This window comes from Scatophagus argus, chromosome 23 (assembly GCF_020382885.2).
Source record: "Scatophagus argus isolate fScaArg1 chromosome 23, fScaArg1.pri, whole genome shotgun sequence".
Classification (NCBI taxonomy): Eukaryota; Metazoa; Chordata; class Actinopteri; family Scatophagidae; genus Scatophagus; species Scatophagus argus.
The window spans coordinates 8,790,590-8,817,479 of NC_058515.1; the positions used below are offsets into that span (position 1 = coordinate 8,790,590).

General features: G+C 39.8%; 1 protein-coding gene and 1 long non-coding RNA gene across 6 annotated transcripts in view; both read left to right on the forward strand.

Annotated features, from left to right (window-relative positions):
• Positions 1-8,326, forward strand: part of elavl2 (ELAV like neuron-specific RNA binding protein 2) — a 28,983-nt gene extending 20,657 nt beyond the window's left edge. For 3 of the 4 annotated variants that reach the window (XM_046380680.1, XM_046380682.1, XM_046380684.1), the window contains 4 exons: positions 698-851; positions 2,373-2,598; positions 3,519-3,557; positions 5,621-8,326. In XM_046380680.1, the coding sequence (XP_046236636.1) occupies positions 698-851; positions 2,373-2,598; positions 3,519-3,557; positions 5,621-5,951 (750 nt within the window). In that variant the 3' untranslated portion in view covers positions 5,952-8,326. The remainder of the gene's footprint in view (positions 1-697; positions 852-2,372; positions 2,599-3,518; positions 3,558-5,620) is intronic. The other variant, XM_046380683.1, reaches the window with a different exon arrangement.
• Positions 8,327-13,735: 5,409 nt separating this feature from the next.
• Positions 13,736-26,555, forward strand: LOC124055014. Of its 2 annotated transcripts, none has more exons than XR_006842523.1 (6): positions 13,736-14,904; positions 15,009-15,088; positions 15,426-15,544; positions 20,467-20,614; positions 22,552-22,718; positions 25,938-26,555. It is a non-coding gene; the product is annotated as an uncharacterized LOC124055014 (long non-coding RNA). The 2 variants fall into 2 exon arrangements; XR_006842524.1 differs by having other exon boundaries at positions 13,736-14,182.
• The last annotated feature ends 335 nt before the right edge of the window (positions 26,556-26,890 follow it).

Genomic DNA, 26,890 nt, shown 5'->3' on the forward strand with positions numbered 1-26,890 from the left:
CGTCCTTTACCTCACATTCATGCTCGACAGCAACAAAAATCTGATGTTTGCACTGACAAATTAGTGTGGTTTCTCCCTTCAGGTGCATTCAGAATGGATAGGAAGCACATTTTTGTTTAGCTTTATTTAAGCCAGTTGAACCCTTGTGTAATATTTTCAATTTGTATGTTAGCCACAAACAGCCAGTGTGTTTGCTTTGACAAACACTGACTGTGTGTGTGTTACAACTCAGACTGATCTTAATTCTTACCAGGAACTCCACCCTCTTCTCCCCTTGTTTTTATAGACTCCCATAGTATTGGGATAAGCAAGACCTTTTGCTCAAGTTGAAATGTTGTATAATTGAGCAGAGAGGTTTAGCCACTTGGTTCACTCAGTTCATGCCACTTGGGGACAGATCTGCTTTTGCTAACATCTGTGTTTTAACTCCATTCACATCAATATTTGTCTGTACACCCACTTTTTTCAAACCATGTTTTTGTACACGCTTGTATTTGAGCAAATTTTGTCGAAACCACCTTGTATGGGGCATGCATTTTCAGTACATTGAATGGTATCAGACATTGATATTAATGTTGCCAGATAAACAATGTTTTTAGATCCCATAGAGTCATAAGTAAGTTTTTTAAGTCTTCTTAAAACGCAAGTAAGTGGTTGTAATGGTGAACGTATCCCTGTGAACCATCTCTGTCTGTAGGTTTCCTATGCGCGTCCGAGCTCTGCCTCCATCAGAGATGCAAATTTGTACGTCAGTGGCTTGCCGAAAACAATGACTCAGAAAGAGCTGGAGCAGCTTTTCTCGCAGTATGGACGCATCATTACCTCACGCATTTTGGTGGACCAGGTGACTGGTGAGTATTACATGTCAGCTGTTCCGTGGTTTTGCTCCCCTGCCCCTGCCTTTTGTTCCTTTTTTTTTTTTTTTTTTTTTTTTTTTTATAAGTTTTTCACTTTTCTTCCCCTCCTTCGTCCAGTGACTCCCGAACAAAATGACTCGGTCATATGAGGTCCCCAAAAAATGCATTTTTCCTCTGGAGGTGTTGATAAAAATGCAATGATGAATGGAATATGAAAAGGGTGTGGTGTAGCAAGCCTTGATGCTTCTTAATTTCTTTTTCTGTCCACTCTCTTCTGCCTGTACTCTCCCTCTTTCTCTTCCCATCCCCAAGTTTGACATGCAATTTTTGTTTCATAGCAAAAAAAAAAAAAAAAGAAAAAAAGCATTTTGAGCAGTTACATTTTCCATTTCCTCAACTGTTATGAGAAAGCAGAACCCTTATGAAACACTGGTAAACAGAATCTTTCACTGAGTCATTTGCCAATAGTTCTGTCCCTCTGCGCTGCTGAAGCATACGATATTCCTTCAGGCATGCATTATGGTATTGGTTGTCTTTGTTTTTCTAACATATAACCACTTGTTTATGGACAGTTCACTTTTAGTTTTGTTTTAATATGTATGAAGCAGTCTGCGATTCAGCCGTAAGAAAAGGCGAAGACAATGTAGGATTGAAAGCTATTGCTCACAAAGGCCTCGTCCACATGTTCACGGGTATTTTGTGAAATCTGCGTTTTCTGTGCGTTTGGTCTGTAGGGCATTTACAAACCGTTTTTGGAAAACTCCTGCCTGCTCGGGTGAAGATGTTCCAACACTCTGTTTTCAGTGCTTGCATCTGGACAGGAAGTCACACCACAATACACAAGTTACAATACGATGCAAAGTTACTCGTGCCTTTGAATGCATTTTTTTTTAATGTAGTGGCTCCCAAGAACAAAAAGGACACAATAATTAAAGCAAAAACATCACGGAAAAGCACTCCCAATCAAGTGTTAATTACACCGAAATGAATGCAATTTAAAAACCACAGGTAACATAAGCTCAATGAGGAGAAAAAAGTGCAAGTAACAAAACAGATGTGCAGCAGGAAAAGTAGAGACATAAGCAATATGGGGTATTGGAGTGACGGGCGTGGCAAAGGCAAAGATACTGAAGCTCAAGGCAACTTGACATGCAGCAGGAAGAAACAAGACCAAGAGCCACAAGACATGCATGAATGTCCAAGTATTTGCAGCTTTTCTTGATCGTCTTTGCTACAATTGAATCAATCAGATTTGTAACAAAGTACTGACTCACTTTTTACGACTTAAACATCACAGGCCAGTGATGCAGCGGCGTACTGTATATTCCAGAGGTTTCAGCAGATTTAGTTTTAATAATCGCAATTAGAAATCGGAATCGCATCACTTGTAGTGGGGAAATATAAAGTTGCATCTACCCAAATTAGTGTTTAAGCCATGTCTGTGAAGTTCATACTGCAGATTATGACTGCAGGTTTTTCATGGCTGTTGAGAAACTGTTCATGTCCTCTCCTCAGGTGTTTCCAGAGGGGTTGGATTCATTCGTTTTGATCGGCGGGTTGAGGCCGAGGAGGCCATCAAGGGTCTGAACTGCCAGAAGCCGCCTGGTGCCACTGAACCCATTACAGTCAAGTTTGCGAACAATCCGAGCCAGAAGACCAGCCAGGCTCTGCTGTCCCAGCTGTATCAGTCACCCAATCGAAGGTACCCAGGACCCCTCGCACAGCAGGCACAACGCTTCAGGTAAAAGGGGCACACCAAAAAGAACCCAAAAAATTAGAGCCAAACCTAGTGAATACTGCCCTTGATGTCTGAGGCTTTTTAAAATTAGCATTTAAATTGTCTCACAGCAGTATTCTGAAAATATTCTGTGTTGGAGCTCGTTAATACTCTGGACAGAATAATTCATCTCCATATTCACATCTTCAACTTTGCTGTGTTCCTCCTGTTGCAGCTGTAGGCCTACGACACAATTGGGTTCGAACAGAATTTGTCAAATATGAAAATGAGATGAGCAATACTCTGGTGAAAAATTCAATGGATTGTCTGATTTTTATTTTATTTTTTTTAATCCCAGTTAGTGGCCATGAATGTGGAAATCAATCCATAAATGAATTAGCTTATTATTCAGTGCTATGCACAGGGTTGAACATAGCTGGTACGCAGGAATCAGGAATTTGTAATGTCACTTGTGTTACTTTGCATACTTGACAGTCACGTTATCAACACGACTATCTCGGATAGTAACACAAGTGACATTACGCATTTCTGATTGTTGTCGCAAATGTGTGCCTGCGTACCAGTTATGTGCACTACTGGATATGCAAACAAAAACAAAAGGAAAACACTTTTTGTTATTTTTTCTTTCTTTCTTTCTTTTTTTTAAAAGTAAGCTGCTGCAAAAACTAGCTTTTTCTATGAACGGAATGCTTCCTGTTGGCTGTTTATATTTAAATATTGATAAACGAGTTGAGTCAACAGGTTAGTAGGGACGTAAGTGTTCAGATTCACTTGAAACTGTCTCAGTTGTATCAGAAATATTACTCATCTCTGTCATCCTGTCAAAATACATCCTCCCATCATCGGTCTCATAAAAAGCGGTCTTTATGATGAAATTAATTCATGTGTGTTGTTGGTTTTTGTTTTTGTTTTTTGTTTTTCAGGTTGGACAATCTGCTGAACATGGCCTATGGAGTCAAAAGGTGAAATGATTTCTCTTTTCCAGATTTCCTGTTACTTCAGTTGATCCTCAGGGAAATTCTGAACTAACATGAGAGAACTGATGGAATCCTTTTTTTTTTTTTTTTTTTTTTTTTTTTATTTTCCCCCAATGTGCTCTTTGCGTAGGTAGTTGACGCTGCATAAGGTAGCACCGATTCAATATGAGGTTGCTCATTGAAGGGAAGTGGTTTTGTGTGCATGCTTTAGTTCTCACATCTACAAACAAATATATACATAATCCATTTGGTGTGAGTGAATCAGGTTGTTTGTCTTAACAGCAAGTGATGCTGTAAATATTTAGCACAAGGTAGACTTGTTACATTACGAGCAGGGAAGGGAAGGCCAGAATCACATAAGCTCCTGAGAACCAAAAGCCTTCCTGCTCCCCTGACCTGGCACAGTTGCTTTCTGATGCTGAATAGGGGGGATAAATGTGAATTCCTGTGAAACTGGTTTGTTAGACTGATATGTTATACTTTTTTTTTAAAAAAAAATCCGCGTTTCTCCTACATGCAGCCCTTCACAGCCGCTTAACATACTTGATATGCAAAGGGAGAACAAGTCACACAAACAAGGCCCCGGTGGCATTCAAACCTCAGGACCTGCTGAATATGAGTTGGCGGTCTTTTAAACACTGAGCCACCATGCTGTAAAAAAATAAAAAAAACCAAACTGATGCAGCATATTTCACAGTTCTAGTTCATTCAGCTGCTGGGTGTCAGAAGCAGTAGTCTGGATCATGCTGCTGAAAAGGGTCTGTGTAATAATTACACGTGGTGAATTACCTCAAGTGTACCTGCCAACATATACCGTGTGCTGATACTGATCATGATTATGGCCTTCTGTCACATTGGCCGAGCGCTAAAATATACCCTTGCGTTCCGTGAATTGAATATGAGAAATTTCAGTGGTTTGCGCTTTAAGCGTAATTTTGACTGGTCATTATTTAATGTGTCCCCCTCTAAAATCAGGTTAGTGACGGTGATGCGGTGAAGCCCTTTAATCTTGACATAATGTCACAGCATGTCTAGATTAAAGCGTTGTCTGCATTACTTGTCTACATAACAAAGGACAGACTTCTACAATCTCTTACTTGCTATTGCACAAAATTGCATACTTGTATTTTGAGCTCCATACTCTTACCTTGATCTATTATGGACAGCCCTGTCCTATTTTAAACTTTGTTGCATCAGGCGTCTTTCAGGATTCACCAGGATACCAGTTTGTCTAAGTTCAGTTTTATAAGAATACCTTCCTCCAGTATGATTGAAGTCCAATCCCCTGAAAGCTCAAAGGCCCATCACCAGCGACAATAGACTTGCGAATTCTCTTCTGCCCTGCTCGTTGGCTGACGTCTTCGTTGCCAAATCTCTCTCCGTGTCCTTGATGCTGGGAGCACACCTGTCATGGTGGATGTTCCCTGAGAGGCCAACTGGAGCAGCTAATCTTATGTGACACCTGCTGCAATAATTCATAGGCTCTTCCATGCACTTTGAATTTTGTTTTTTCAAACTGAAAAACCACATTTGCCAAAGACCCAGGCTCTTGCAGGCCTTTTCATTTCAGTCTTAGAAGAAACTTTACCTTTTAATATGGTCTCATTATTATTTGTAATTTTTTTTTTTTTGAGTCAATAAATCCCACATAAGCTCAGAAAGCAGCTGTGGTTCCCAAGAAGTGTGGAAAAACCCAAACTAATTAAAATAATAAATAATATGCAAATATGTAGACTTGTCTGTGCACTCGCTTTTTTACTCCTCAGTCAGTGACAGCCCAACGACTTTCTTCCTTCTTACTTCCTAACTTAATGCCTGGCTGGAGAAAAATGTTTATTTCTAAAAAGAGCATCATCTTGAAATCGTCTAATGATAAAGGCTGTAGTGTAGAAGCAGTATAAACGCTGGTCAGAGAGAAGTGCTGATCTCTGTACAGACCTGTCACGTTCTGTTTGGCTTGTTGGCACAATCTCTTGTCTTATAAAAAGGCCAATTTTGTCCTCATTTTGGCTCTCGCCTTGAACCATGTTACCGTTTGTCTTTTACAGCCGGTTCTCCCCCATGGCCATTGATGGGGTGACCAGCCTGGCTGGCATCAACATCCCCGGGCATGCAGGCACTGGCTGGTGTATCTTTGTCTACAACCTGGCCCCAGATGCAGATGAAAGCATCCTTTGGCAGATGTTTGGGCCGTTTGGTGCCGTCACAAATGTCAAGGTTATTCGCGACTTCAACACAAACAAGTGCAAAGGATTTGGTTTTGTCACCATGACTAACTACGACGAGGCAGCCGTGGCCATCGCCAGCTTGAATGGATACCGCCTCGGGGACAGAGTGCTGCAAGTCTCGTTCAAAACCAACAAAACACACAAAGCCTAATACCCACTGAGATTGTTTCAAGGAACTCACCAGAAAATGGAAAGAGAAAGTGGAAGCGCATCGACCGTAACTTTCTACATTAGTAAAAACAGCTTTGTAAATCAGTGTTACGAAGAACAACAATATTTAGCGTCCAACAATGTGAGTTTTTTTCTTTTCATTGCTACGCTTTGAATCTTCTCAATATACTTTAAAACAGGAAAAAATACTGCAGGTTTTATTGCCTGTGATGTTGAATTCTCTTGCTGTCTTTACAGAAGGACCACCTAAAATGTTACTATAGGTTTTGTCATTTTGTTGCACATCTGCTTTGAAACAGTAAGTCTTGTAAGGTTATGTGTAGTGATTTTCTTTGTATTTTTCTGTGTCTTGATTTGCCTTAGGTGCATTATGCCTTCAGTGGTTAGCAAGTACTTTCTTTGAGCTATTTGCAGTTATGTTGATTTTGTAAGTATTCCGTTCATTGTAATATGAGTTGGTTATTGGTTGGCTGCATAATGTTGCTTATTGTAAACTTAACGGATAAAAGACAAAAAAAAAAAAAAAAAATTCTTAAAGCAGTACCTTGCCAAAGAGCTAAGAACCTCTTTGATGTGGGTTTAAAAAGCATCTATTTTTATAAAAAGAAAAATTTGGAGAAACTTTTTACTGGACCTGGAACAAAATATTTTGACTTGGATACTTTGAGAAATATCTTCATATGACACCTTGTGAGCTTTTGAACTTTACAAGAAAGTTTGCAGTGGTTGAAATTTCTGGGGAGATTTATGATGTAAAAGATACCTTTTGAGATCTTTGTATTATCTTTAGATTATAGAATCAATGGCAGTGCTGGTTTCATTTGTAAAATCATCTGTGGGTCCCCCTGTCATCCTGGTTGTTATGACTAGCAACTCGCTTTCAGATTTGATTTGGAAACCGACAAAAATACAAAGGTTTAGTCGCAAAAAAAAAGAAAATAATAATCACATGCAAAAATATAACATGGAGATATCTTAAAAGGTAAACGGGGGATAAAAATCAGTTCTTCCTAAAGGATTCCCTTGAGATGGAGCTCATGGTGTTTTGTGATGTACCTACAATATATCATTAGACTGATTTTGTCTTAATATCGACCAACAAGGGTTTTTACATACTTTGTATGAAAGATTGAAGACAAGCCAGTGAAGGCAGCAGCTTAAGAAAAACTAGTCTGAAGAATAGAGCGGATTACTCCTGAGCTTTGAGCTATGTAAATAAGTCCTTTTTTATGTTGAGTATTTGGCAGACTTCTTTTAGTTCTAGTTTTGACTTCATCAGAAAGTGTGATAATTATATATATATATTGGTTTTTTTTTTTTCTTTTTCAGAGTATGTAAGGTATTTTCATTTTGGATATTAACTCTTTTGTTCTCAGTTTGCCTTGAGTTGGAGTACTTGATTTGTTGTCCCATGGACTAGCATTACAGTGCATCAAATTTGTTGGTTGTTTGGTCTGTAGATAGTCTTGCTTCGTTTAAAAAAAAAAAAAAAAAAAAAAAAAAAAGGTATTGAGAAACTATAGACATATGTTTTGTTTTTTATATATAAACATTATAGATATATATTTATGTGGTAAAGAATGGATATAAACCACAGTTCTGAACTATTTGATTAGGATTTTTTTCTGTTTTGTTTTTGTTTTTTTCCATACTCATATATATACGTAATGCATATAACCTGTCTTTAAAATCGTAAAAAGGTGTATATTGCTTTATTCAATTTGGGGGGAAGGTCCGTGAAGCAGTTCCATTAACGATAGCAAAATTGGTACAAGAGTTTCTCGAACAACATTAACTCATCTTGAACAAACACATGGAGGCTGGTCGAGCCTTAGATGCACTGAATCCTGCACCTGCATCCTGCTTGGTATTTAAACCAGTTACTAGTCATGCCTCCCCTTAAATGAGCAGTGTGCTATGCATTATATAATTATCTTTGCAACTGCTTTTTCTTGTTTATCTATTCCTTCTTTGTGTTACTTGTAAAAGTTAAATTTAAGTCTAGATGAGTTGTGATACTTGCTGCTGTGGGGTACAGACGACGCTTTTCATGCCTGACCAGGTCATCATTAAAAATGTTTCTTTTTGTAACTTCTTCATAATTATTTGGTCTTGACAAATTGTGCTAATGGTCTGGCATGAAAAAAAAAAAGTTGCCTCCCACCCCTCATCTCAATTCTTAATATGAGAATGATTATTTATTTGAAGTTGTATAGTCTGACTTGGTTCACAGCATTTTGGGAATAGAATATCTTTTGTTGAGTATTTAAAAGGATGTACATGTTCTTTACTTTGTGTTTGGATACTTTGGATTTTTTCCATGTTCAGTACATCAATAAATAAGTTGAAGGGCAATGCAGTTTTGTGAATGGATCCCATCATTCCTTGTTCCCGTTTTCCTCAAAACATTCTTTAACATAATGTAAGATTTGTGTTTTTCACACCATTTGTTGCATTTAAATTGTTTGACTGTGCATGTGTTTTAGCTCGGGCAGAAAGCGTAACCAGTGTTTAATTCCTCTTTTCCCTTTTGAACGTTCCGTGAGGAGATCAGATTCAGTCCCAATGTCTGCACAAGATGAAGCCACAGCCATACGATGTCACCTTAGCCCAGAAGACAGACAAGCAGCTGGAAATAGCTTAGCTTTGTTTTTAAAAACCTGAGATTTGCTGTTTTGTGGCATCAGTCTTCTCATCTAAGTTCTTTTTAACTGTATCTGATTCAAACAATGAATTTTACTGTTATGCCTTATTCTAGCCATTCATAGTAGCAACTATTTTTGTGGTTACTTTGTGAACTGACTGTGTGTCATTTCATATTTTTATTTAACCCATTTTTTTTTTTTTTTTTTTTTTTTTAATTGTTTTGGTTTTTTGTTTTGGTTTTTTGTTCTAGTAATGAATAATTGCTACCCGGCTGGCTTGTTGATTAATGCTTTCTGGTGTCAAGCTGAATCTCAGACTGTCCACTTCATTGCACAATAACACTGAGGTTGAAGAAAGAACAAATGCACTGTGTTTTTAAAGGCTTTGAATGTCTGAAAAATTCTAATCTGTTCTATCACAATAGATGATTGGGGCATAGTTCAGGTGCTGGCTTGAATGTGCTGTCACAAAGAGCAGCACAAGGCTTGCAGGAAGACATCTGATATAGAGTATTGATTTTCTTTTTTTTTCTTTTTTTTCTTTTTTTTATCTCATGCTCCACTTGAGGCAGACGGCCTCGCTGAAGATGAAATGGCCTGCTTTGAAGTGTGCTTCCCCACTGTGCAGCCACCTCGCACTGCCCGACTGTCATTTTAGGGGCACTGCAAGGAATCAGATGGGAGCCGCTGAAGAAACTAGACTGCCTTTTTGTAAAGAAAGCCTTAAAGTATTGTCCTGTTTGGGCTAAAAAGGAAAAAAAAAAAAAAACGTTCCAGCATGTCATTCAGTTTAATGAAAACAATATTTATGGCATGCACAATCATGTAGTCATTTCAGCACTGTTTGGATAGCAGAAGATAAGGAGACTAATCTTCCTGCTGCTTAAAAAGCTTTCAGTCTCTCTCATATTTACTGATCCATTAGCCTGCATGTTAGACCAGAAGTAATCTTTCCTGACAGCAGTTTCTTTTACTATGAAAGGAGCCATTTGTGCAGCATCCCGCATGTCAATGTTAAGGTTGCATGGCACTTCCCGGGTTTGTTGTGCTTTACTGGAAGCACATGCGAGAAGCTTTGGCTGAGTGACAGCATGTTTGTTTCTTATCTGGTGTGTGAGAATCCTCTCCCAGCTGAAACTGGTCTTATCGTGGCAGACAAGTTATGTTGATTGGACCTTCTCTTGCTGTATGTTGTGATTACATGGCGTCAGTAAAAATAGGATTAGACTTCAGCAGTTAATGACCATCACAGATAAGTTGGTCTAAGTTGATGTCACATCCTTCTTAGATGTATGACATCAAGAAACTGATTTTAAGTCAGTGGGTTTCCTCTAGCAGCGCACTGAATCATCGTCAGGGTTTTGACTGCCGCTTGAAAATTAATTTGACTCGTTTTTTGAAAGCTTTGGACAAGCAGTCACACAGATCATAAAATGAAGTACAAGGGACAAATATGAGCCTTTAACTTGGAAGAGGACTCCACTTTATCCTGAGTGACATGCTATGCAAAGGCAAAAATATTAAACTGTGTTTTGATGGAAACTGCCAAATCAAATTTAACCCATACCATAAAGGGAAGAAAAGTCATGTTACCTCGCTGTGGCACCATCTGCTCTGTCAGTGGCTCCCAACTGTTTTTGTCATATGTACCTCCACAGCGCTGTCAGGTGAACTGAAGTACCCCTCAAACAACCTGTCATGTTCCAAAATGTTTTCATTTGAAAGGATCTTGCACTAGATGTGAATTTGGAAACACTTTTATACGACCAAAATATCAGCTTGGGTCAGTTTGGCCACGCTTGCATTCGTTACTGCCACCTCTTTGAGTGGGCAAAGTGTATCTTGTCATATTTCAACCATTTATCTATTACATGGAGTAATTGCAACCACTTATACATTATTTTTAGACCAATATTTATTACTTTCAACTAGTCTTTTTTTTTTTAGCCACTTTATCTCACCCTTTCATTCCTTACCTTGAGCTGGCTCTTAGCTCTCTGCTTGCTTGCTTATTAACACTTTTCATTGAAATGCACAGTATTGAAGTGTTACAGCTTGACTGGCTGTGTTTGTTAATCAAATTATTATTCAGATATCCCCCCCAGCTGGGACTAACTTGCCTTTAGTAAAACATGATTGATGCTGTCTGCAGTTTTGATATGGCCTTTTTGCACATTTTTTTGATATTGGTTACATTTTCTAGGGGATAAAGAAAGCAGTCATGTACAGCGGCTGAAGTGATGTAGCTTTTTCCTGCAGCTCCAATAGGCCAGTGTGTCCTACACATTTTCTCCTTGTCTACCCTACATTTCAGTCTGTGTTAATGAAGAAAAGGGTCACACAGATGGTCTTACCATTATCATGCCACCCATTTGCTGCCCTCACCTCTTTACGTACTGTGGTATAGTATGTAAAGGGACAGGTGATAAATAAAATATGCTTGTACATTTTGTCCAGAGCTGCTGATATCAGCAGGCTAACGTAAACATATTTGCATATGGTCTGTCTCCTGATGTGATTTATGACCCACCAGGTTTTCTCTTGCACTCATTTATAATTTGCAGCTACCCTGCTGTTCAGATTCCAAAGTAAAACCTGAGAAGCAAAGGCCTTTTTCATCTCATGGTTTCCTCCTATTGTGTACGTTGAGAGCTTTTATTCATGCACAAATAAATGGGGTATTAGGAGCTTGTTACTGATAGGATGCAAATTTGTCTCTTTTGAGCTCAATAGCGGCAACTTTGCAGAGGTTGGGTCACCAGCATTTTGCATACTGACAAATTTTTAGGAAGGGTTACCACTATGAAACTGATATGCATTGAAATCTTTAGGAAAATCCCAGGATCACCTGAATGGGAGATGATGTTGTGCAGGTCAAACACAAGACAGCAGGAAGTCCTACAATTTAAATATTCAGAACTTAAAACTTTGAGTTAAAAGCTAACTGGATGGTTTCCGTTAGGTTTAGATCATAAAATGGCGATGCAGCATTTCCTCTGTGTTTTGTCACAAAATAGGCGGTCACAGATATGCAACACTCTAGCTGTAGTCTGTTAATTTTCAGTGCCAGAATTGAGTTTGATTGAATCAGCAAAATGTAGGACTGAATGTATTAACTTTGTACACTAATGTCACATTTCTTTCCTGAGACATTAAAATAATATATTAGTCCCCTTTTTGCATGTGCAACTGCTGGGAACAAAATACAGTCTGTTGCTTTACTTTGCTGTGAACCTCAGTGTCCCCTTGGTAAATGGTACTATTACCCAACTAAGCCAGTTCACAGTCTCTAGTTTAGCTTCCTGTTACCAAGAAGTGAGCCTGGGTGGTCCCTGACACGATGAGAAAACCTCACTGTTTGACCCTACAGGTTACAATGTATTTGATTTATCTCGCTTCTCTCTGATGTACAGTGTGCTCTGTGCACACTTGTTCAGAGTTTTTGTCCTCTGTAGGACATTGTCTTTCATCCACCGATGAAACACTCTTGAGCATTTTAAATGAAAAGGCCTTTAAGCTGATTGGGGTGGAGTGGATGAAAAGTGGTCCTTTATGTGACTTGTATATGATCCCTTTAATGGCCCAGTGTCACGGATAATTCACAGTTAAATTCAAAAGTACCTCTCTCTTTGTGTGAGCTTCTTCCATTAAGCACGGCCTGAAATATTCTTTTTAACAAGCGGTTACAAAGGGTTAGACATGTTGCACCTGTCTATTTAAGAGGATAAGTGGTGATCAGTGGTCCTTGTTGACAAATTCAAATGAGTCAGTTGCAAAGTTGAAATCAGTAAAATGGAGTTGCAGCTTGAAATTAACTCAGCGTTGAAGTTTAAATTTATTAAGGCCCTTTTATATGCGCGACATGTCCCTCTTCACCCTCTAACGCTGACAGAATGCATCTGGCCTACATGTGGTATACAATATTAAATACTTCTCTTTTGCACCATATTTCCATTTTTCAGACATCAAAGACTTTCAGCTCAGTATAGGACCTTGTTCTGCTGTTTTCCCATTTCTTGCAGTCCACGGTCAAACATGTTCAGTGATTGGATTTTAGTTCTTACATCACAAACAGTTGAGGCTTGGCTTCCTCCAGCCCTGTCAGATCAGCACTGGCTTCCATCAACAAGGCATCATCTATCTACTCTAACAACTCTTCAACAGGGCTCCATGTTATTCTCCCTATGAGGCCTTGGCACCTCCATTCCATAATGAGCCAGTGAAGAAAAGGGGTGCAGATTAGAATAACAGCCTTAACTAATCCATAACAGGCCGATGAGGCGCCACGTTTGGGGGAACCGTGTCATTTCTCATTTTTGCAGCGCCATGGCAAAATCTCTCCTCTCTCTCAACCCCCACGCAAAACAAGTCCCAAGAATAGCGGCTGTGGCAAGCCATCGGCACAAGGACGGCAGTCAAGAAAACATAGCATCTTCCTCCGTGTCTGTCTGCTTTCTCTCTCTCTTTTTTTCTCAGATCCTGCCAATAGTCGGAGGAGAACAGAGGAAATCCATGCTTCTGACTGTTGACTTTGGAAAACAAAGATGAGTTTTAGCTCGGAGGAAACTATTGAGGACTCCAGCCTTCTCAGGGACAGAGGCTGCTCTGCCAATGTTGCTAAGTCTTGTTCTTTAGTATCTCTTTGTTGCAGCAGAAAGGCTGTCTAGCCTAGTCATATTTTGAAAATGGGTTCAGTTCTCCAGGCTGAAAGTGGTCTCTAGGAACCCCTGCTGGTCAAGAGAATTCAGAGAAGAATTAAGATTTACTACAGATTTAGGCAGTAAGAATGAACTATTATGTTAAACAGTATTTTATAGTTAATATGAAAAGAACTTTGTGGTGAATGGAGAAACACCTTTGGTCAGCAGTGTTCACTGTTCAAAGAAATCCTGTAGTTAGTAACATTTATTTCAAACAGTTTTTAAAAAATCAGTTCAATTCAGATTTAAGTTTGATGAGTGGCAGGAGTCATCTTTTATGAATGTATTCAATTAGCAAGTCAAGACACAAGAAGATACAAATGAGCTATATGTGATGTGTTTATAGGTAACGTCAAACCTCAAGTCTTCCTATATGCTGATGACTCAGTCATATTGTACTTAAATGCAATACAGTTTAATTTATGTATAGTGAACACAAAAGGACCCAAAATAGATCCTTGACTGTCTGCTTTGTGATGATACTGTAAGCTACAATTCATTTGACAAAAGTTAAACCATTTGCAAATGAATTCATCAAGAAAACAACATCTGAAGGCAGATTCAAAGTTTGGAGTCATGTAGTTAGTTAGAGTTACCATTTCTATTCTTTCTATGTGGTGATGTGGTGTGGTAGTAATATCCATAAAATAATAGCACACATTTGATTAACCATCATTGGGAGTTAAAAAAAAAAAAAATCTCAGTTGCAGCTGCTGATTTTCTCCTCTGTGCCGATGAAACCTGTCACTGTTTTGTACTCCCCCTAGAAATTGTCTCAGAAAATGAAAATCACAGTCCTGTTGTGCAGTAGCTGTAGCTGGATTTAACATCAGTGTCAGGTTCCCTCGTCCCAGCAGCACAGTCTGGTGAGTTTCTGCAGTTCTGGCCATTTTCTTCTACTTGCACAGCAACTGCAGTACAGCTGACGTAAGAATGATCTGTATCCACTTTGAGCAGCAATGTTCAATGTTTATTTTTCTGACTCCACACCAATAACGACCTTTAACATTTCTGCTCGTCTTGTGCACCTCTTTAAAATTTAATTCTGGGTATGAAATAAAGAGACAAAAAGCATGTGTGAGGTAGAAAGGCTTTATGGAAATTCTTGACAGATTGCATCACCCCACTGTGCATGTTGATATATGCATGGTGCCTTGATGAAAGCTCAGCATGAGTGTGTCTGTTTGTCCTAGAAGACAGTCTCTGCGTGTTGCACATCTGGATGCATTTTGCATGTTTATGATGCGTCACATTCATTTATGCAGTGTGAGTTTTGCATCGTCGTGTTTACATGTAGCCTTTGTTAAGCTTTGCCAGCCTCTGTCCCTCTGTAATAAGGCCTGATTTAAGGTTGACCAGAGCACACCGGGAATAGAGTCTCGTCCCTCATTTCCTCTGCAGCCAGTGGAGATGAGATCTCTTCACAATATTTACCCAGGGAATAATGATGTTTGATTTGAGTCTCTTGTGGGTGTGTCTGTGCGAGGGCTATTTCCATCCACTGCTGCCACTGAGAGAGAAAACAGACAGACGCTGTGTCCACGGGAAAAAAAAAGAGCCTCAGATCATTGTTTATGGATGATGCTAGGTTGGTGTATTTCTGTGCTTGGCCTTCAGAATGACGAGCTGCTGTGTGGCACTGTTGGTAGCGTGACTCTCACTCACTTTTTCAGCTTATTGCATTCCTCTTAGATGTTCCTGACCAACTCAGGTTGGATTCAGCGTGGGTTCACTGTATGCACTCAACATTAATGGGAAAAGTTGTTAGAACGGTAAGTACAGATACAGGCACGCAAAAGGCCCTACACCTCTACTGTAGCACACAGGAGCCCCAGACCCAAAGACTCCCAGACATATTTGTGGTTGTTTAATGTTTCTTTATGGTCATTCTGAATCGCTTTGTGATCATTGTGTGTGCACTCATTTTGCATCTCTTTTTGTTGTAGTTTTGCATGTCTCTGTGGAGGTTTTGAGACTCTTTTTGTAGTCTTTGTAATCATTTTGCAGCTTTTTATGCCTTTAAGTCATTTTGTGTTTTTCAGGTCATTTTACATCTCTTTGTAGTCATTTTATGTCTTTTCACCTCTCTTTCTGGGTGTTTTCTCCCAGGTGCTGCTTTTGAATGAAAAACTGCATGTATGGAGATAAGAAAACAGTTTCTGCCCAGCCCCCCACCGGTCACTTGGACCCTTGAGGCCTGATAACTGTTCTGTAATGCAGCCACAACGGTAAGTTAAATGTGACCATCTGTTTTTGTGAAGCTTCAAAAATAGGAAGTTTTGAGTTTTCTAATAGATTTACGATGAATTTGAATTGAATGTTTTTTGCTGACAAAAAAGTGTGTTTTTGCACATAGCGAAATGAAAAGCAGGCTTTATTAAACCGTCAGTACTAATAATGTATATAGGGGGAAAATAAACCAATGAAAGGGAATACTTTAAATAAATTAGCTTTCCTAACAAACACTTTATTAAAATGTCCACTCTGGTTGGAATTTATTATGTGTAGCGGCTATTCAAAGCGAAAGGAGGGCTTGGAAATCCTCTGGGATGGTGGGTTGTATTTATCCACCTTTAGTCTCCTCTGCAGCTCGGCTCGAATGCTGCACAAACGTACTGTAGTATTTACCTCATTACAGTCTGCGCTCCCTCTGAGGAGCACAGTCATTTGCATGGCTGCTTGTCAAACCGTGTTAATATTGACAAAGATTTGCACCCATTTTAATCACGCCACGTAAAAGGTATACAAATTGTTTACGACTGCTCTGCTGCTGCGCAACAGGCACATTCTGTACTGCAGTGCACATTAAAGAAGATTGCACTTTGTTCCGCGCAGCAATTGCAAATCAGACGTCAGAGACGTAGAGGTAAAATAGATGACTGCGATGGCAGTTTGAGTCTGACGAAAATGCATTTACATATTAAACCACACAGCAGCATGCAGAGCGAGGCTCTGTTTGAATTGCAGGCTTCAGTCTGCCTTCCCTCAGCATAAGGAGTAGCAGGGGCCTCGCTGCTGTGACTGCAGTACCGTAAATTTGAAGTTGTTTACGGATGCTGCCATCTTGGTGCGCTCCGGGAGGGAAACTTGGAGCGGGGCCATTTACCGGCAGCTTGATGAGAGTGCAGTGAGGCGAGTTAATTAATACAACATCCCTGGGCCCACAGGCTAGGCTGCAAAGCTAACCCAGGAGGGAGGAAAAGATAGAGAGAGGAAGACAGAGAAAAGGGTGGAAGAAAGGACAAATCATGCTTGGGAATAGATAGACAGAGAGGATAAAATGGTGAAGAGTAAAGCTAGGACTTAGAGAAAAACACAATGAAATCACAGATGATGTACTGAAAAATTAGCAACCTTAACAAAACCCTAAACCCAGGATATTAACACATGATGTTTCTGTCAAGATGGTCCGTAAGTCAAAAGAAGCCATCATTGGCTGCAAATTTTTGCTCTGAATTGGCCAATAGACATGACAGATTACCTGTGAGACTCTGACCAATCACAGCTTGCCGTCTTTCATGACTTGTATGACTTAGCTGATCAGTTGGGATCAGCTTCCTTGTTCCACTCAACATTATCAGCAACTTATTTTTTTTACATATTACTGAATTGATGATTTTATGGATGAAAGTGAACTTTGAGACCAGTTATTATCACTTAGCTGTAAGGTATGGATCTGTCTTTGAAATCATTCCTCTTTTGCTTTTCCGGGTTGCGTGAGCGGAGGCACAGTCTGATAAACCCTGACGTTTACTTCACCAAACTACAAGCTACAATATTTTAGATGCTGACGTATTGCTCTCTATTTTCAAAAAATAAAAATAAATAAAAAAACATCTTCTACAGTGTCACTGGTTTTCTCCCACTGGAATAACTCTGTTGAAGGAAGTGAAGAGACTGACAGCGGGCAGGTCCATCCTGCTCCAACATAAACTTGAAACAAGTGGATCCATTGACCTCCATGACTTCTTAAACAAAGCGAAAAAAGAGCAACTTTGGTTTCCCTTCCCCTGCAACCGATTTTTCATAAACTGTGAGCTAAGATGTTTTTCAGCAGTGGCACCGCAGTTGCCGCTTCCCATTAACTTTGCCTCACTGAGAAAACTCTTGTCTGTTGAGCTCCATCAAACAAGAGAAAAACTTGCCTGGAGATAGACGAGTCCGTAGGGAGGTCCTCGTCTCCCCCTCTCGCTCTCTCTCTCCCTCTCTCTGTATTTATTTTAGCTGGCAAAAAACAACTTTGGGACCAAGGTTGTCACACACCTTTTTTTTTTCCCTCAGATGAGGTGTGGAGTCTATGGGAGGAAAAAAGCAAATAACAAACTGACAACTCAGCTTTCCAAGAGTATTCTTTATTGTCATATATAACAGTTTCTTGAAGAAAAGCTCAGATTGACCAGTGCTCTCCTATGCTCAACAATGATATCATTTTTTTTTAATAATAAGCTTCTTCATTCATTGACTAAGTTTATCACTTTTGCAAATCAGCCAAATGACGGCAGCAAAATACTGTAAATAGCGCGCCTGCCAGTAGACACAAAAGAGATAGGGGCTATAAATACCCTGAATAAATCCTCCTAATCAGGAAGCGGGAGAAGCGTGAGTTGTGTTGATATAGGAAACTGTTGGCTGAATCCCATTTTAAATGCTTTCGCCAGCTTTTCCTTTTGGTTAACATTTAGAATTCACTCGATAATTACCATATTAAAATGCATGTAGGAGTCTGTGCAGTTGTGGTGGGAAAAGATAAGGCTGCGAGAGTAGGGAGGAGAAGAAAAAAAAAAAGTCCACCGGAGGCCTATCAGTCAGTTCTGAATTGCTTTATAATTACTGAGATGCACAGACATAATTTCCTTCTAAAAATAATGCAAAGTTTCATTTCCCTCCCTTCCCTTAATACTGTTGTGTGTGTGTGTGTAGGGGTGGGGGTGGGGGTGTCTCCCCCACTCTCTCTCTTTCCCAAATGCATTAACTTAACCTCTTCCTGTATTAGTCGGTGTGGTGCCATGTTAAGCACAGCGTAGCCTAGTTTCTGCACAGCGTGAATGTTGCTCCCTTCCCGTTTTGGGATTGGAGAAGAATCCCAATTCTGACACATTGGGGTTGTATTCATGAATATGACATACTGTCTAGCTGAAGTTCTTTAAACTTGTTGGAGTTTTATTTGCATAGATTTCTCATAAGTTTTAATCTTTGGATGCTGACACAAAATTCGGTTATTTAGTCTGTGCACAGGCAAAGTTTCCCATACAGGACAGCTGGATCTGTTCGTGTTGTTTGGCCTTAATTACGCTGAACCTGCTGAGGATTTACCAAGCTTTGTGATGAAGGAGTGGTTGTTAAAGTTAATGCCATTTTTGAATTTTTAGGCTGAGAGATGGGTGAATTTTTTATTTTATTTATTTTTTTGTTCTAAAGCAGTCTAAGTTAAGGTGAGTCTGCCCTATTTACAGTCATTGTTATTTTCAAGTAGAACACAAGTAGTAAGATCCAAAACTGAGCTCAAACAGATCATCATCACCATCAGGTCATTTTAATGCTTTTGCTAACCTTTTAACCTAAATAGCACGGCTACCCCTTTAAGATTTGAAGGGATTATTTAGTCCACCAAAAATGTCCTACTGAGGCTCAAAGTTAGGAATAAAGGATGAAGGAAAACATTAACATGATTTAGAGGTATTGACAGTTACTAGGATCTAATGATGTATATGTATATAATCAGAAGTACACTGGTACTAGTAGACAAAAGTATTGGAACACCTGACCATTACACCAACAAGGACTTTAATGACTTTCTAGTAACTTTCTAAATAGCTTTGCAGCTATAAGAGCTTCCACTCTTCTGGGAAGGCTTTCCACAAGATTCTGGAGTGTTTCTCTGGGAATGTTTGCCCATTCATGCAGTGGAGCAATAATGAGGTCAGGCACTGATGTTGGACCAAAAGACCTGGACCACAATTTCCTTTCCAGTTTATCCATTCAGATGTTGGATGGGGTTGAGGTCAGGGTTCTGTTTGGGCCAGTCATGTTCTTCTATACCCAACTCATCCAGCCGTGTCTTTCTGGACTTTGCTTTGCGCACTGGGGCACAATCATGCTGGAATAAAAAAGGGCCTTCAACAAACTTGGCAACAGTTTGGGCAAAGTTGGAAGCATAGCATTGTCCAAAATGTCTTGGTATGCCTAAGCATTAAGATTTCTCTTCACTGGAAGTAAGGGAGCAAGTCCAACACCTGAAAAACAGCTCAATAAAAAGGTGTGTCTGGATACTTTTGTCCATCTATAATCATGGTAAACACTAATATCGGGGGGGAAAAAACAATTATTCTATGGGCAGCCTGTAGCCCACAAAAATAGTAGTCTGGGACAGAAAAGGAAAGGTTGCAGGAGGGGGGGGTGTGTGTGACGACTGGCAGGTTCTCCTATGATGAAATATTGATGGTGCTGACTTTGATTCTGCAATAGGTACTTTTGATCCAGATCTGTCGTGGCACCAGAGACACCCCCAGCACCCCCTCGCCCCCATTCTTCCTCAGGTGTATCGCTGGTCTTTTTGCTTTCGAAAAATGCCATCCACCCTCCACTGCCTTTGATCAAACACGTAGACTTTGAAGAAGAACTTATAGAGATCAATGATGTGTGTATACAGGCAGACGGATACTGTAGGTCTATAACTCAATATGTAGCAGTGGGTGCTGGATGAGCGCCAGTGACAGGGCTTTGCAGTTAGTCAGTTGTTGACTTTTATTTATCACGACTGCTGCTGCTGTACAATAATTGATGACTGAATCAAACACAGAGTGGAAAAGTAACTGCTGACTTCTTTGCTTTTTCAGCTGTTTTTTGTTTTTGTTTTTTTTCAGCGACCGTGTCTCTCTTCCTTCTCAGCACTGATCTGAAATTTAAATCCAATACTTCCAAGAGATGGAGGGGGAAAAAAAAACAAGCTTTATTATTTAAATAGAGGGATTTCATTCACAGAAACTCTTGAACTATAAATCCTCAGGCTACACTGTCAGTGTGTTCACATCTCTTGTTCAGCTCTTTGCAGATTTGTGTATCACCCCAATGCATCTCTGCATGCTTTTCCGCCTCTTTTATTCTCTTAAAAGAGTCAAGTGCTCTTCTCTTTTGTCTGCTTACCATCCAGGGTGTCTGTGGAGTGGAGAGTATGATGTGACCGCTGCAGCGCTGTGTCCGCGGGTAATGGAGCAGAGAGCCATCTGTCCGTCTGGCTGGCCATCCGTTTGCATCATCCGATCCTATCTGCGTCTCACCTGCTAATGAAAAGCTAGCAGGTATTCTTCCTGCAGCACTTACAGTGGATGACTTCCCTGCACAGTGGAGGCTGCCATGCACACTTGGCTGCCCCATTACTCTTCTTCTTTGCCTGTTTTCTTTTCTGAACCTCCCTTCACCATGCTAACACTCTCTCCTGACCATTAGTTCTACTTTATTTCTGCCTGTTTGTACAAAAACTTTGGCCTTAAATGAGCAAATATTAGCTGCTGCTAAAGCTAGAACGGTTATGAGCCACGGTGTTCTTGCCCAAATGAAATTCTGGTATTTGTTTTGAAAGCTAAATTGGCTCCTCGTTGTTTACCCCATCGCTTACTTTCTCCTGCTCCTCCCTGGGAACCTGCATTATGCAACACAAATATAATAGCCCAGCCCGGCCACACTATATGTTTGAAATGCAAAGCAGCGACGCAAAGACGGTGCTTCGTTAATAATTGCCGTAATTGTATAAGTATGTGGAAACCACTACACAAAATGGAGCAATGACTATTATCAGGTTGATAACCAATAATTACTTACAAAGTCTGTGCTCATTAGGCAGTTCCCGTAGAGCAACCGAGCTCAATATAGCCCTCCAGAATCCCCTCCCCTCGCCCACCAGGATCCCTCTGCTCTCTGTCTCCCTCTCGTTATATCCCAGTTCCTCTCTGCTCTTTCTTCATCCCTTTCTGCTTTTCATTCCATCTGTTATCCATGTTGCTCTCTTTCAATCATTTTCTTTCGCTTCACTCAGGCCCCGTTCCTTATTTGCCCCCTTCTCTTCCTCCTTCTCGGCCTTCCATCCCCTATCTGTGAGCAGCTTCTTCCTTCCGCACAATTTCCTGCTAAATCCCAGCATCCTGTTTATTTATGTGCATGGTGTGTTTCCCTTCTTCTTTTTCTGGTCTTTCTCCCCCTGAAAGATTAACCATCCCCTCAGTATCTCCTCTCATCTGTCATCCTAATGGGGGCTACAAGGGGTGCAACAATTTGCTAAGGGGAAACCAGCCACAGAAGGACAAGGAAAGTGTTTGGATTGCAGATGTTGATCAAGTTCCAGCCTGCCAAAGGGTTTTATTTACATGACACTAGTGGCAACACATATGTACAAAGAACCTAAATTGTAGCACAGGTGGTACTGTAGACTGTCCCCCGCATTCTGCAAAGACATTCTGAGGTATGCAATGTGAATTAAATGGACGATAGAGATGATGGTGAAAACTTGATGATGAATGTATTAACAAATGATTTCTGTCCATGCGAAAAATGGTAAACAAAAATAAAAGAATAGCTAGAAAAACACAAGTTAAAAAAAATAAAAATAAATAGAAACAAAGGAGTAAAAAGAGAGAAACACCTGATGCTGAGTCACATCTTTGTCCTGAAAAGAGACTTTATACTGCCACAACACTCCCAAATATTAACATCCGCATGCATTATGACTGATATCTGATGTTTAAAAGCAGAAACTGAACTGGCCATGTGTTAAAGGCTGATGTGTCCACATTTGTTTGTGACCATTGGCAGAGATAGTGATGAATCATTCTAAACATAAGCTGACACCAAAGACTAGCCAGCACCAAGTAGGCATTTAGCCAACAAACTTAACAAACACAAAGGTATGACATTATTTGGTTTCAGTTTCAGTTTGATATGTCATTACTCAAATCCCCTTGACATGAGCAATCATTTTACAGTTTACTTTTTTAAACAATGCACCTGTAATTGTGCCACAGATGATTTGGCCTCTTCTGAGCACTTGTTTGTTGTTGGTCCTTCAGAGAGCTCCAATATCAAAGTGCTGATTGCTGGCTACAAACTGAGATTGAACCCATTATGACTCACCTTTGTGGTAGTGTTAGAAATCATCCTTAATTCAATATGCCTCAAGTATTACAATTATCCCATGCAATTCGATGGAAATCTAAACCTTCTCTTTTATTCTCTGCTGTCCCAGGTCCCGCACCTCCTCTCCAACGGCCTCCTCTACTGTAAGTGGGAGAAGCCAACTGCGGGAGGCCTCTGCTAACCACATGCTATCACAGCTCGGCCTTCCAGCCTCCAACCGCGACATGCTTACACTCATCCACTCCACAGGGGAAGTGTTGAGCCTCGCTCGCCAATGTGAGAGCACAAACACAGACACATTTACCCTCCACTAGACAGTCAGTGCTGCTTATACCCCCTCCCTCCCTTCCTCCAACATCTCTCTCTCTCTCTCTGCTCCTCCCATTGCTGTTTATCTACTCACTCACTTTTCCTCCTCTCAAAGTGCAGTTTTCCTTCAAGCTTCATCCTGCTCTGTCATTTGTTTTTCTTGCCATTTATTTGTCTATCTGTGTAGCACCCCACCCCCACCCCTCCCTTTATATTTCCCATCCTCCAGTTTATGTTCTCTAATTCTCTCACTCCTCTTCATTCCTATATGGTGTCAGTGCACTACTGAGTAATGCAACGTGTGATGCCAAAGCTGATGATACTCCACAGGAGCCAGTGTTTTGACGTGGTTCAGATTTTGAGTTAATACCTCGGACTCTTTTAGACTTTGTTTTGTTGTTTTTTCTAAAATATTGCACAACTGAAGAAGTTGCCCTGAGCTTCTTGCAAATCTTAATTAAGGCACAATGGAGCAACTAAAGCCAGACTGTAACATATGAACGAAGAAATATTATTATTTCTACCTTTGTAACTGAAAAGTAGAATTCATGAGAAATAAATGTAGTGTTTCTATTAGGCACAATTTTAGCGTTAACTTTAAAGCTGCTGTAATCCAAATTTTAACTTTAAGAAAGCATTAAGTGAACGTGTCTCTTGAGCACAGTTAATGACAGTATATTCATCAGGTGGCCAGAAAAATGACTTTCATTTCATGTAAAAGAATGTTACTTTACATCTTCTAAGTTCTAAGAATGACCATATTAAATTAAGGAGTATGCTAGCTTTGTGGTTCAAGCTTGTTTTTTCTCCCCCCAAGTGGCCTAGAAAATGTTTTCTTGCCAGCTTAAGGAAAAAAGTGACGTTTTGTTCATTTAAAAGGAATTGTTGATTGATACTAAAGCTTTGTGTTACTGTTGGTCTGAAACTGTATTCTCATCTTTAAATGGTGTTGTTTGCAAAGAATATGTAGGCTAGAGGCTGACTGTGAAGCGTCAGTATTGTGATTGAATAGGCTGGAGTATGTGTGGATGCGAGGGAGATGGATGTGACTGTCACACGCCGACTCAACATGAGCGGCCCTTTTTTTTTTTTTCCCCCTCTCAGCCCTGAAGGTATAACTGGCCTCCCTTCAAAGGAGGAAGCTTAAAAACAATCTCCAAAAGAGTGAAAGCAGCGCTGGGTTGTGGTGGGCGTCAGTCCACCAGTCAGTCACTCACTAGTCAGTCAGTCAGGCGAAGGCCCTGCTGTCTCCCACTCCAGAGAACAGGTACCCTGAACTAGTTTCGACAAAGCTGAGTCTGAGATTTAATGCAATAAAAAGCCTCTGGGCCCTTTTAGCAATTTGGAGTCAATGCACAAATACGCCCACGCTCAACTGGAAAGGCTTTCCATCCCTGCCCCTTCATGTGCAAATGTGCTGAATGGAGGTGTGTAAGTATGTGCGTCTGTGTGTGCTCAGCATGTACTCAGTTTCCCTACTGAATCCTTCCCACAACTCCCTCCTTCCCTTTTCTGATCTGTAGTAGCACATCAATGGCCAGTCAGTTCAAAAACCCTGAGCAGAACCTCACAGCAGAACCTTTTTTTTTTTTTTTTTTCTGTTTCCAAACAACTGTCCATTTAAACTGCAATCTTCCAACGTGGCTCCCACCCACGCTGTGTGGGGTGAAGCGCGCAAGTAATTTAACAGATGATGATCATTCAGTAAAGTGAGGAGTTGTTGATACCCTGCAGATTGTCAAATCTGTTTCTTTGTGAGAGCAGGTTTTATCCAAGGAAAAGTTGTTTATTAGATGCCATCGCATGGTCACCATATGGCAGTGATGTAATCTGAAGTTTTCTCCAGATGCCCGTAATGCAATATGAGACAGAGTGCTGCTCTTGACACTGTGTGATTGGCAGCATTTCCAGCTGCTGGTAGAGTCAAGAGCCTGTGAAGGCTTCGTGCTTCTTTGTTTTGTTTTTTTGTGCTGACATCAGCTATAGCATCTGTTGCCTGCTTGAAACGATGAATGAGGGGGAGATAAAATATATGGTGATGTTAAGATGGGGAGAAATCAAAGATTATATCCTTAGAAAAACTATTTTATGTCTTATCAATTCAATTGTTTGCCTTTACAGACCCAAGACAAACATGAGTGTGAGTTGTCAGAGTTTGCTGTATTAACATGCTCAGATTCTTAACTCACTTTGCACTAACTTTGGCTAAAAGAGCTAAAATCTAACATGGAATTTGGGTTTTATTTGAGTTTAGTTTCATGAAGTTTTTGTAGGAGTTTCTAGATTGACACCTTATTCTAAAAACAGAAGTTGAAAGCAAATAGCAAGAATGGCCATCAAACAGGATGGGAGCTGAAGGCAGATAAATAAAAACAGCAGTCCCTGGGCAACAGGGCCTGAGGCTATTGCATTGCTAGTAGGCAAACAGCCACCCAGCTGCCCCAGCAGGGTACGAATACATCAGGCAGCCTATTGGATACCTGACAGCTGATTTAGCTCCCCTTTAATGAGAAGAGGGTTCTGCTGCACAAACTCCACAATGCGTTACGTAACATCATCATAAATAGCACGCAGAGTAAGAAGCAGACTGCTAATGCCGGCAGAATCTTATGAAATCAATAGATGTTATATTCAGCACACAGTGCATCACTAATAAGAGTTGAAAGGGTGTAAATTTGTGTTGTGAAGCCATCGCTTAACTTGTTAACTGCGTGACTGTTTAGGAAAGAATACATTATAATAGCAGGTGGAGGACAGTCCTTTTATTTGTGCTTTGGAATGAGCAATGTCACTGCATTTATTCAGCTACCTACACAGTAATACTGTTGAGGCTGAAGTGTAAATCTACTGCAGTGAAAACTGTAGTACAACAAGATACATTTCGTGTATGTCTATATGTATAAGTGAACTGACTTTATTAGACCTAAAAAACTAGACTTAACATCTGGTTGTTCTGTTCTGTGTTGTCCATAGTTCTGTCTCAGTGAGTGATGTCTAGTAAGAGACATGATACACACATCTATATACATACATACATACATACAGGCCACTTGGGGGGGAGAAAAAACAAGCTTCAACCACAAAGCTAATAATATGGTCATTCTTAGAACATACATACATATGTACATACATATAATACATACATATAAATACACTTGGACATTTTATTGTCTTTGTCTTTTCCAGGTGAGAATCAATCCATCCATCGACTTATGCAGGATCAGGTCAGGCTAAGCAGGCAATTCCAGGCATCCTTTTCCAGTTCCAGCTCCAGTGTCAAAGGCAAGTTAAAAACTATTTTGTGACTTGAAGTTGGTCTTATGGTGTAAAGTATAGCTTATGTAATCCATAGATAATTCCATTTTTTAAAAAAGCTAGATAATTTCCTAAAACAACTGGGCATTTGGGCTTTTATCAAATGTATGTAAGTAATACATTTGTTGGGAACTATTTTAAACTGTGGATTTATACTGTACATTGTATAATAATGGAACTCTTTACTTACATGTTTTATATTTGGCAAAACTTAATAATATTAATACCTGTCCTTTGGTCATGGAGTCTGCTGAGAGATGTAATCTTAAAGAGTTAAGTAAAGGTAGCTACTCTAATGACTATAATGAAGTTGAAGGACAGTCTTTTTATTTGTGCTTTGGAATCAGCAATGTGACTGTATTTATTCAGCTATCTACATAGTAATACTGTTGAGGCTTAAGTGTAAATCCACTGCAGTGAAAACTATACTGAAGTATACACAATGGAGAAACTGACATATTCCCAAGATATATTTCATATATATAGATATATCTACATATATATCTATATATACATACATATATATGTATAATCAAAGTGAATTGACTTTATTAGACCTCAAAGACCAGAGTTAACATCTGGTTGTTCTGTTCTGTGTTGTCCATATCCATACATATCATACATTCATACACACATACATATAATACTTACATACACACATACATACATACATATCATGCAGACATGCATATATATAATACAGACATAAACACACACATACATACACACATACATACATATGATACATACATACACATGTCATAAATACACTTGGACATTTTATTGTCTTTGTCTTTTCCAGGTGAGAATCAATCCATCCATCG